This window comes from Ruditapes philippinarum, unplaced genomic scaffold, assembly GCF_026571515.1.
Source record: "Ruditapes philippinarum isolate M1 unplaced genomic scaffold, ASM2657151v2 ctg485_1_1_1_1, whole genome shotgun sequence".
Classification (NCBI taxonomy): domain Eukaryota; kingdom Metazoa; phylum Mollusca; class Bivalvia; order Venerida; family Veneridae; genus Ruditapes; species Ruditapes philippinarum.
This window is the reverse complement of record NW_026855545.1, coordinates 340,352-353,061: the sequence shown is the minus strand read 5'-3', so window position 1 is coordinate 353,061 and position 12,710 is coordinate 340,352. Positions and strand designations below refer to the sequence as shown.

Below are 12,710 nucleotides of genomic sequence, written 5' to 3'. Positions count from 1 at the left end.
CTATAAATTGCATGTATACAATTTTATGTTAAAACAAATGTTATGTTATGTTAATGTTGGTCGGCCAGTCCATTGGTAGACCTCAGTTATTATCTTAAAAACTATTAATCACAGAGTCTTCATATTTTACATACTATTGGTCATAACTATAGTAGATGAAACCTATTGATTTCAGGGTCACTTTGTCAAAGGTCAAGGTCACAGGAATGGTTTCCGCTCATTATCTTGAAAACTATTTCTCACAAAGTCTTAATATTTCCAAATTAATTAGTCATATGTAGTAGATGACACCTATGATTTTGTGGTCACTAGTTCAAAGGTCAAGGTCACAGGGGCCTTAAATGTCGGAATGGTTTAAGCTCATTATCTTTAAAACTATCTATCACTAAGTCATTATATTTCACATATTGATTGGTCGTAAGTAGTAGATGACCCTATCAATTTTTGGGTCTTTAGGTCAATGGTCAAGGTCACAGGGACCTTAAGTATGTTTGTTTATCCGTCGTTAGACCACATTGTTTCTGCTGATTATCTTAAAAGCTATTTATCAAAAAGGCTTTATATTTCATATATTGATTGGTCATAACTATTAGATAACATATATTGATTTTGGGGTAACTAGCTTAAAGGTCAAAGTTGCAGGTGTTTTAAATTTCGGAATCGTTTCCGCTCATTATCTTGAAAACTATTTATTAGAAAGTCTTTATATTTCACATATTGATTGGTCATAACTAGAAGATGACCCTTTTTGATTTTGGAGTCACTAGGTCAAAGGTCAAGGTCACAGTGACTTGAATGTCAAAATAGTATCCGCACAATATCTTGAAAAGTATTTTTCACAAAGTTTTCCTATTTCATGTGTTGATAAGTCATATGTGGTAAATGACCCTTATTGATTTTGGGGTCACCAGTTTAAAGGTAACAGGGTCCTTAAATGTCAGAATGGTTTGCGTTTATTATTTTGAAAACTATTAACCATTATTTGAGAAATATTTATCACTAAACCTTTTATATTCCACTTATTGATTGGTTATAATTAGTAGATGACCCCTGTCGATTTTGAGGTCTTTAGGTCAAAGGTCACAAGGACGTTAAATGTCAGAATGGTTTCTACTCATTATCTTCAAAACTACCCGTTATCAAGTTTTTGTGTTTCACATTTTAATTGTTCTTAACTAGTAGAGGGCCCCTGTTGATTTTGAGGTCACTAGGTCAGAGGACAAGGTTACAATAACCTTGAATGTTCAAAGTAGATGCTTATAGTTACATTTACATGGTAGTATATAATTTATTTCAGCTATTCTTCATTTTGTTTAACTTACTAATGATAGATTTCATTCAATTTCAGCTAGAAGGGGGGGGGGGGGCATATATGTCATTATGATATTTCTTGTTTTATTTAGTTATTTTATCTTATATTTTATTCATTTTTTAAAATTAAAGTGGCTTAAAGGGTATGTTCTATATCTTACGAAATATTTAAACTTTTATTAACAGCAAAATTATGCTGGTTCCATTATTATATGGTTGACTCCTGAAAAAGTAATGTAACATAGAATATCACTGTTATTAAATACAAATGAATCTTGTAAGTAAACAGAAACACGATACTGTTTTGCTATATTAGCCATTCGCGTTTAAGGCAAAAAATTACCATATTTATTTCACACAATAATTTTGGAAGTATACTTTTTTAAAATTTTAACAATAATTTTTGCATCAGATATATAGCTTTATACACTTAAGTTTCAGAAATATGACACAGTCACTACAAACACATGTACAGTGTAACTTCCGAATTCCGGAACTTCTGAAATCCGGAAACTTCTAAAAACCGAACAATTTTTTCGGTCCCGATTTTTTCCCTTCTATTTTCTATTATATAATACTTCTGAATTCCGGAACTTCTAAATTCTGAATTCCGGACGATATTTTCGTAAAATTAGAGTCAAATCAATGCAATTTTACCTCCAAAAATCGGAAATATCCAAAGGTGTGAAATACATTGTAAATCGAGAATGTTTACCCTGCAGGAAGATTTAATCTCCCTATCGATTGTTAACTAATTAGCGGTGATTGTGTAATTTGACACGCGTTAAAATCACAAACTGTGAAATGGTATGTTTGAAGTGATGCGGTTAATCAAAGTAATTTACGGCGGTCAGTTAATTTGAAGAGTAAATTAGCGGATTAAATGACAATTAATTGGACAATGTATGCATCAAACGTCTTTAGGGATTTTATTGCATTTGATGTAATAATTAATTAGCTAGCATCGGACGATATGTAAGTTTATGCAATTAACAACATTTCTACAAACTGATAGAAATCCAAAAGCATTTGCAGGTAAGATAAAAATGTATTCTTTTCATTCACATCTTTATCTTGATTAAAAAACTATTACATAATTATGATATAACAGTAATGGCCACATCTTCCTTGACATTAAGTGATATTAAGTGGCTTAGTCTTGTCCACATTATCATAAACCTCTGAATTCCGGAAACCTCTGAAATCCGAACTTTTTGACAAGTCCCATGGGTGTTCGGTTTTCGGAAGTTACACTGTAGTATGCAAACACGTCTTGAGCTATAGCCAAAAAAAATAATGTGAGCTCTAGTCAACATTTGAATTATTTGAGCTGCCTGGTAATTGTTTTGAGAAATAACACTCTATGCAATGTTGTTCAACATGTGCTTTACAATCTTAACAGTATGAAACTTTTGTATTGTAATGATGATTTTTGTACTGTCCGTCAAGTATAGCTAATGTTTTGATAAGTATTATTACGACTAACAAGAACATAAGTTTCGCCAGATATATTCTACTCGTCGTGATTGAATTATGTGCCACATGTCTTTAAAAACTGACCAGGCTTGGCAATTTCTAATCATCAAGGCCAGGAACTACAACAAATATAAGGTACTTCCAGATTGGGAAGCAATGTATCTTAAACTTTTAATGATGAATATTTTGCTAGATGCCTGATCAGGAAGCAATGTTCCCAAAACGGGAAGTGGCTAGTTTTTGGTAAAATCTAAAAACTTTACTTAAGTTCACTTTCAGATTATTTAAATTGTAAACATTTAAAAAGAAAATGACTCGGTAGGATTTTAGATGTATCTTTTCTGAACTAAAATGTAATATTCATATTGAAGTGGATTGAAAATTGTTATGCAGCGGCCATTTTTCTTAAACTACATAAAAAAGGCCTAAAAAACTTCCCGATCGGGAAAGATTTTGACGTTTGTTGCCTGATCGGGAAACCTTGAGGGGAAATCCCCTTGTTTCCCGATCAGGAAGTATGCCCGACTGATTAGTGTCATATCAAATGAGGCTGGGGTGCAGAAGAAAAATGCTCACGACCGGTGTTTGAAACCCTGGCGCTGTTTTATATTTTGATGCGAAGGGTCTTGTTTTTTTACCTTACATCATTGGCCAACGTAATCTGAAGACAAACTATATTTAAAGGGACTCTACTGAGCTTTTTGAAATGAAGGGACCAACGATATTATTTAAAGATTTTGTGTAACTGGGTGTAGGTCTGAACCTATGTAATTTGTGTACAAAATTCTCTCGCTTCATTTCCCTGGAATAATAAATTGTATTGTGCAAACCAAGCCTTGTGCAACGTTTTTCACTAAAATCGGCAAAAAAGTTGCAAAAACAAAATGGAATATAAAGATTTGAAATTTTTATGTTTTATGCTATTGGGCCTCAGTGGTCTTCCTTTAATACGAGAAAAAAAGCAGAAAGACATGTTTGTAATATGTAAACTATTGTAGCAGTAAATTTAGATTTGTTTACTTTTTACAATATCTTTGAAATCGTTTTATTACAAATTCTTTAAAAACCGCGTACCAACGCAGTGGCTTTTTTAGATTTGTTAGAAATCTGATTTGTTCAGTTTTCCGCTCAGGCACTTATGAGCATACTGCCTGTGGACGGTCTGGTTTCAGACTTGAACCACAAGCGCTGTACATGAGAATACATAGACACGATCGGCTAAGAAATACCACAAGACAACACTTTCACAACTCGAGACTGTCTTTCGTCTAAGAAAGATACAAAGTCACATATCATAAGCAATTCATCAAAAAATATTTTAAAACAAATCTTAAATACTTATGCCACGAAAATGTCACTTAGTTGCCTAACGTTATGGAGCTTTACTAGGACACGCTGTGGAACAACCACCATTTCTTTAGCAATACAGGTTACTTTGCTAACTTTTTTCACACCGTGCATTTAGAAAATTGTAAACACTCTTCTTCTACCTTATATATAATCTTAAAACGGAACAGTGCGTTGTAGGTTTGGCACTTTCTTTTTCGACAAAAAGGCCGATCATCACTGTTATCTTTTGCAAGATTTTAACAAATTGGAGTGTCTGAGTTTAAATATAATGCACGATGTGTAAAGTGTATATCTTTCATTTATCACAGACACATTTATCACAGCTTTGGGTCGTTTTTTATTTTATTTTATTTATTTATTTATTTATTTATATATATCAGTCATTTTACCTTTGCAGAAATTTCATAGGAATATATATGATTATAGGAATGCGATCATTATTTCACATTCATTAGTCGGAGATACTTTTTCTAAGTATGAAATGGATCAAAGCTTGCAGGCACTTTTTATGCACTTACACACTTTATGCATTAGGCCGTCGAAAATGTGCCTCCACATTCTCTGAAAACATAACAAAATTACCCCCCCCCCCCCCGACGAAAAATAACCCTTAAGTTTAAAATACATGTAGTGATTGTGGTTAATAAATCGTATATTTTACTGGTTTGACTATGATGAAAGGTTGAATCTTGCAACCACTTTCGAGCCCACTTCCTATAACTGCCAAATAAAAAAAGAGAAAAAAAAAAACATTAGCTCTGATGCCCAAGGTCTCTGTGTTGAGAGACATTTTTACCACAAGGCCGACTTTTCTGCTTTTAATAATATGAATTTCCCTGAATCATAACGACAGATAATTTAAAAACGGGGTCGGTGATTCCCGATTATCTTTGCCTCCAGGGTTTCTGTTATTATGTTCTTAGATCATACAAAGTTTCAATTAATTCAATAATACAGTTTCAAAGAACTCGACAAATTCAAATCGATAATTACGCGTTTTTGTCATCGTGTCTTCGCGTTTTCGTCTTTGTCGCGTTTTCGTCTTTTTCCTTTCGTGTTTTCGTGGTGTTTCGTGTTTTCGTATTTTCTCCCTCCGTTACGCTTGTTTTGTTTAACAATGAACGAGTCATTTTCAAATGAAGTAATTGTATTATTTTTAATGTGAAACTGTTTAAGATATAAAATAAAAATGGCATTTATAAAAATGATTTATGCTTACTGTTTAATTGAGAGTATTTACTAGAACTATATTATATAATTGAACTCAACTTGACAGTGAAACTATAAGCATTATGTACTATAATTATTTAGTAACCAAAATAGACATGAAACAGAGAGGATAGTTCCTGGTATGAGTGTATAAGGCATATTGATCACATCGATTCAACAGACGTCGTTTCTCATCATAACTGTCTGTCCATTCCACTGTTTTCTCTTGTAATGATTTTCCAATATTGCGCAGAAGTGTACCCTGAAATTCAATAACGGAAAATAGATCGTACGCGTGTGTTCGCTTGCTCTACATAATTTATTCAATCGTCTGACTATTTCAAGACGCGAAACAAATGTATGTAACATGGCGGATGTATGGAAATGAATAATGACTGTGTGTAGTGATCATATTGATTCAGAAAAATATTAATTATATAATCTTCATTTCAATGGATAGCAAGAACGGATTAACATAAGAGGAACGATGAAATTACAATAAACAGATGACAAATTAATTGGAAATATGATGCAGATTCAGAGACCTATCAGGACAGAGTTAACTCTGAGGTATATTTAATTAATATAAGTTACGTACGTCAGCTCGCATATGTTTCATATGAATATAAATATGGGAATAATTTCATATTTAGAATAGATTTTGTCAATTTCGTTGGTTATCACAATCAACTGCAGCAACATTATTGAATATTTTAGAAAAGTCATTGTTGCCAAGTTAACAACATTACTAATTTATTTACAACGTTTATGTTGTTAAAGAGGAATTATGCATATACATGCACATTAAATATTGCTTTAATGTTTTTACTTTACATGATAAAAATCACAAACATAAGCATGCAGATTGAGTAATTTAGCAAAATGTTGAAATAGCAACAGATAAATTGCCTTTTCTGCATTTTGGAAATTAGTACAGTTATTTTGATTTATTATTATGCATGGGGGTAAAAGTACCACTGTGTTTACATTTTTCTACCTTTATCACAAATTATTTCAAATTCAGATTTATTTTCTTCAGGCATCTTACATGATCTTAATATATGACTGCAGCATTAGTAAACACATGCTTGTCCTTTCTTCATTTCTGAGGCTTCATATGCCTTTCATACAATTTATATTCATAAACATTTTGGTATTTTTAAAGTGTTAACAGGATATATTTGAAATTACACCAATATTACACAAGCGTACGAAAGATGCTACTGTTTTTATATCAATTATGAAAATGATGAAATAAAGTTCAATCCCAGGGGTCGTTTTTTTGTTCAAACCCAGGGATCGTGGTTTTTTGGTTCAATCTCAGGGATCGTGTTTTTGTTAACTCTCAAGGATCACGGTTTTGGAAAAATTCCAAGTATCGTGACTAATGATGAAATCCCAGCTATCGTGACTTATAAAGGATCGTGGTGTTTGTTAAATCCCAGATATCGTGGCTTATAGTCAATCAAGGGATCGTGGTGTTTGTTAAATCCCATATACATATATCGTGACTTATAGTCAATGCAAGGGATCGTGGTGTTTGTTAAATCCCAGATATCGTGGCTTTTGGTTAATTGAATGTGAGGGATCGTTGTTTTGGTTAAAATTCAAAGATCAAAGCTTATGGTCAAATCAAAGGGATCGTGGTTTTTGGTTTGAGCTGTCTTATTTGACATATAAGTTGCAAGAAACTGTTTCATAATCGACCTTAACGTTACACCAATATTATTTTAATATCTGATAGAAACTGGTGCAAAAAAAAGGTGGTGTAGAATCTACTTGCTTAATTATTTCCTGACAATAGGTGTAAAATTCGGTCGCTAAGTGGCAGAAGAAAACCAGCTACATTAGAAAAGGAAATAAAAGGATAGAGATGCAAATGAAGGTTTAAAGGCACATTAAGCCTCGGAAATGCTGCCAATGTTATTTCTCAAAAACTTTTTTGTTTCAAGGTTATACTCATTTGCCATATACAATGACTAACTTTGTCAACTATATAATAATAATGGTATAATTTTGTGCTTTGTTTTTTTTAACCCTGGAAGTAAAGAAAAAACAAGATTTTTTTAACATTTTGCTTTTTTTAAGGGGCAATTCTGCAGTTCCCGGCCACTTTATCAGTTGCTAAAAAACCCCAATCCCTCAAAATCCATTAATCAAACACTATGAAACACATGCCTTAAAAGATATTGATCAGTACTAAATCTATATTGAAATACTAAATGACAAGTTCTCACTGCAGTTATGAAACTGAAAATAAATATGAGTGGGGTTTACAAAATATTTATGTTTATTTCTTGCTTTCTAGTATTTGCTGGTTGTGCTTGAAATCTCAGTTTTAATGGCGTCGGCCGTTCACCTTTTATGATGACGTCATTCCGTGGTTATGAATGAGAAGTTGGCATGGGTGTTTGTATTATTATTTTTGTTTTGTTGATTGTTCACTCTTATGCCCTTAAGGGCCATGAGTTTTGTTTATAAATAAATAAAAAAAGTATTCACCGAAATCTTCATATAATATTACCCATTTGGAATGCAATTTTTTTTTAAATTTTTACCCCTGTATTTTTGACATTGATAACGCTGTTTGAATCTGTAATTAACACATGATGTATGTTTAAGTAACTTTGCTTTTGATTGCTCAGCTAGAACTCTATATTTACCAATATAGAGTGGCGAGGGTAAACAAACCCAAACACACAGATAAACACGGGGGTGGAACCCCATATAAATCTCAAAACTGAGCATCGGTAAAAAAATATGTGAATTTCCGCGGCTCCAGATGTGCAGTATAACTCGATATGTGGGGAAGACAGGGTAAGTTTGCAACATTTTAAACATTAATATATATTTCAAAGCTTTTTTTAAGAAAATCGAAATGTTATTCTGGCTTTCCTTTATATTTACCCTTTATTGTTCCGAGTTTTATGTAGTCTTCAATGAAATACGCTTTCTGTCGTGGGTTCTGGTATGCCCAAAATATGCAATGCGTATGAAGAAAATGCCGCTTAACGGACTGCAAATACAGATTTTTCACAAAATATTACCACCAAACGATGCTTAACATTCAAACGAACCCTTATTGGAACATTGTTTTTTTTTTGCTATAACAGTTTGAGTTTGATACATTTTTTATGCTCCCCGAAAAATTTCGGGGGAGCATATAGTCGCCGCCTTGTTTTCTTAAGAAATAATGTTAAAATTGCTAAAAATACTTAAAAAAAAAAAAAAAAAAAAAAACATCATGAATTGTCTTGACTTGGATTTGAACCCCAGACCTCTCGCTTTTTAAACGAGCGTGTTACCCCTGTACCACGAGTAAGTTATAAGAAAATAGTTTGAAGCAAACATATTTATTCAAAATTTTATTTTTTGGGTAAACCTTTTTTTATTTCGAGTTTTATTTTTTTTCAGGGAAAAACCTTTTTTTTTTAAACACTGATGTAAAAAAATTTTTTAAGCAAAAATTTTTTTCCCAACGGGTGGGACTTTTTTTAATTTTAATTTTTTAAATACGACCTAAGGGGGGGGGGTTTTAAAATAGCGTCCTTGTTTACCCTGGTTGCTTAACTTGTAAGACTACGGTGGCACCAAGGTGACATGTGTGTGTTTTAATTTATCTCGTGGCCACGAGATACTATGTCCCGTGGCCACGAGTTACTAAGTTGTGGCAACGAGATAGCTAAGTCGTGGCCACGAGATACTATCTCGTCGCCACGAGTTACTAAGTCGTGGCTACGAGAATAGCTAAGTCGTGGACAACGAGATACTATCTCGTCGCCACGAGTAACTATTGTGGCAGATTTTGATTACTTCTAAAACAATTTAATTTATCTTTTATTCTTTAAATTTATTTCTCTCTAAAATTCTTCTGTTTACAGTAAAACATTTTAGATTCATTTTAATCCATGACTTTTCAAGTGTTAAATTGGTCCTCTTAAATTTTTGGTCATTTCAAGAATTAATGATTAAATGTTACGCTTTCATGGTTTTTCTTATTTATTGATAATGCTTTCTTAAGTAACTGATTAAATTGAAACTACTCCTATTTTCCATATGTTCTAGCATGAGACTTTTTGTGAGTTCATTTTTAGACAGCCCCTAAATAAGGGAGATTTTTCTGACCATTTTCGCATTGCTTGTTGTTCACGGACAATAAGGTAACTTTTACCTGTCAAAGGGCTAAGCCACCTTTCCCACCTGTCTCCTTTAAAAAAATAAAACTTTTTTTTTTCAAAATCTTTTTCCCATTATAAATTTAAAAGCCTTTGTTGACTTATAATTATTATTTTGACTCTAAGTAATTTTCATATTATAGAATTACAATTTTAATTTGGTATTATTATAAATCAGAAAATTTCTTAGTAAAACTCATGTCCAAATAAAACAAAATTAAACTTGAAAATGTTGTGGTTTTTTATTAATGTTAGTTGGTAAAGTATTTAAAAATAGGAGGTAATTGAACTTAAAGCAAAAACGGTTACATTTTGGGGGCCCTCGTCCGTTTTCCTATATAAATCAATTTAACATTTTTTCTTGTCCACTTTGGCAAACCCCCAAAGGTTCTTTGGTGGTTTCCCTATTGAAAGTGCCAAAAAAAAGGGTTTTCATTTCTGATTTTTTTGAAAAAAGAAAAACCAACTTGCATTATGACCCACTATTTACCCCCTTTGAAAAATAAAACCAATCTAAAACCCCCCCTTCGGGAAATTCATTTTAATTTATGTATAATTAAAAACAAAATTTCTTTAAACCTTTTATAAGGGAAAAATAAAGCCTAGTTTTTTTTCCGAAGCAAAAAAATTTGGAGATTTTAAAAATAAAAGCACAACACCCCAAATTTTAGGATTATTCCTTTTATAAAAAATAAAAATTTTTGTCAAAATTTTTTCCAAAGCATTTCCAAAACCCCGGGGGTTTTTTCCTCAAAAATGACCGGATTAAAACCCAAAAAATTTTAATAGGGTAAAAATAAAATTTTTTACAACAAAATTTAAAGGGCCCCGCCTCATATTTTCCCCTTTTTATAACATAATGGGCCACGTTTTGAGCAAAATCACAATACAGTGACGGCAGCAATACAAAAAATACTCACGTTTTGGGATCTGCTCAAAGTGAACATACGGGAGCATGAACACCAGGGGGCGTTTTAAGATGATCTCAACCATATCTCAGTTGTGGGGCCTTTGCAAAAACAGGCATGCACTCAAAATTGAACATAGTATGTCTGCACATGATAAATCAGAAAATGTTCATAACAAGCTTATAGATGGATATTATCAAGAAAGGCATTTTAATGAATATAAGCAGGGGACGTCTCAAGCTGACCAAAATCACAACATAGTGAATGGGTCATTTCTGCAGGATAGACAACCTGTTGGCTCAAATCCCAGTAAAGACCACAATAGGGGTGTGTCCTCAACATATATTTGGGTACTATCAGGAGATAGCCCACAAACAACAATACAAAATAACCCCAGATCTACTGTCAGACAACAGCCTTACTTATCTGACACAAGTAACCAGGTTATAAATATTAACTCTCGGCAGGGGTTGTCTCAAAGTTTTGATCAAATGGGAAAATCTAGACCTTTCATCTTACATTCCTCGCATTCTATAGATGAACAAAATAACAGGCAACACACAATGAATGAATTTTGTCGTGAGGGGGCATTTCCAACAGACAATGACGTAGCACAAACAGTTAGTTCATATAACAACCCTCACATAGAGGGAAGGATATGTGACAAAATAACTTATGTTAACCAGGGGCCGTCTCAAAGTGTTACATTGCAAAACACAAATGCTGCTGGTAAATCATATGAGTATGTCAATATGCACAATCACACAACTGATATGCACACTTTCACAAACAGGGACAAGTTCAAGATTTTCAGAACCCAAACTTAAATGCTACAAGTAATACACTTCAGTACAGTAATAATGAAAGCGCTCTTTCTGGACAACGCCTTCAAAACGATAGAGTTTTTAGTCAAGGCCTTAGACAAACTCTTATAGAGCACACACACAAGCAGTAGCAAATACACTTGAAATACATCAACAAAGTCCCAACAAGGGGGCATATCAAAACTTGTCTTTCATACCCCATAGTAATTGCTATATATCCCTAAACACAGTTCAATGTCGGTTCCAAATGAAAACATGGAAAGACAGAACTCTTTTATTAGAGAGAGAAGGGATCTATGCACACCATGTTACCCTAATGACCAATATGCATCGTATTTGAATGATACTTGGCATCAAGATAGACAATTACCTGCAATCAACACAAGAATACAGAACACTCACACAAATTTACCATATGATGATAAAAGTTCATATCATTATACATATATACAAATATTATTTGCATAATCAACCACATATATTTACGTCAAAACCTAAAGCTAAAGAGCCTAAAAATTTGATGGTCAATCAATTGAATGGCGGGACTACATAGTACATTTTGAAAATGTTGCAAAATGGAATCAATGGGATGAGACTGAAAAGGCACAACAATTGCTTATGAGTCTAAGAGGTCCTGCTCAAAAGCTACTTAGCGACCTTAACCCCATACAAATACATAACTATCAATATCTTTTAACAGTGTTAAGTCGAAAGATTAAAACCCGGGCTAAAAGAAAAAACAGATATGTTTCGGATTTTTAGAAACAAAAAAGGCAAGCAAAATCAAAAACTCCCTTTTGGGATTTTGGCTATCCCAATTACAAAATTTATCGTAAAAGCTTTTTTCCTTTAGTGCAACAAAAAGGCTAGAAAATTTCCCTTAAAAATCATGGGAACCAGTTCAATAAATGGTTTAATCAAGCCCGAAGTGGAGAAGTCATGTTCAATACAGACACCCTTCAACTATAGATGCAGCTATTGCCTTAGCAATAGAATTTGAAGCCTTTGAAAATTCACAGGGGCATTTCTCAGGAAAACCAAGATTTTGAAACTGAGCAAACCATCAAGCTGCAATACTATTTTTTTAAATTAAAGGAACCCGTTACCCTTAGATGATATCGCTTCACTACTTCAAACTTTGAATCAGAATATAACTAAATGAAATAGAAGCAGATCAAATAGACGAGGGAGATCTAATAGTAGGGGCAGATCTAACATAGAATGTTTCAAAATGTCATGCCCCAAAGGTTATATGGCAGCAAACTGCACTTCAAACTATCAGGAAAACTAGCAGGGACTGTCCTTGCGCCCGGAAAGTCCAGCCCTACGAAAAATCAAAAGAAATAGGGGTCAACATAACATTGTTTTGAAGCAATAATTACTAAACGTAGCCATGTCTTTATACAAAGGGGTCAATTATTCAGGATGTCTTGGTAAACAAGCAACCGCATTTGGAC

The 12,710-nt window shown here is 33.1% G+C and overlaps 1 protein-coding gene across 1 annotated transcript in view; it reads left to right on the top strand.

Annotated features, from left to right (window-relative positions):
* The first annotated feature begins 5,646 nt into the window (after nt 1-5,646).
* The window catches only part of LOC132743677 (JNK-interacting protein 1-like), a 60,910-nt gene continuing 53,846 nt past the window's right edge, over nt 5,647-12,710 (top strand). The window contains exon 1 of the mRNA XM_060732230.1: nt 5,647-5,916. Within this exon, the coding sequence (XP_060588213.1) occupies nt 5,873-5,916 (44 nt within the window). The 5' untranslated portion in view covers nt 5,647-5,872. The remainder of the gene's footprint in view (nt 5,917-12,710) is intronic.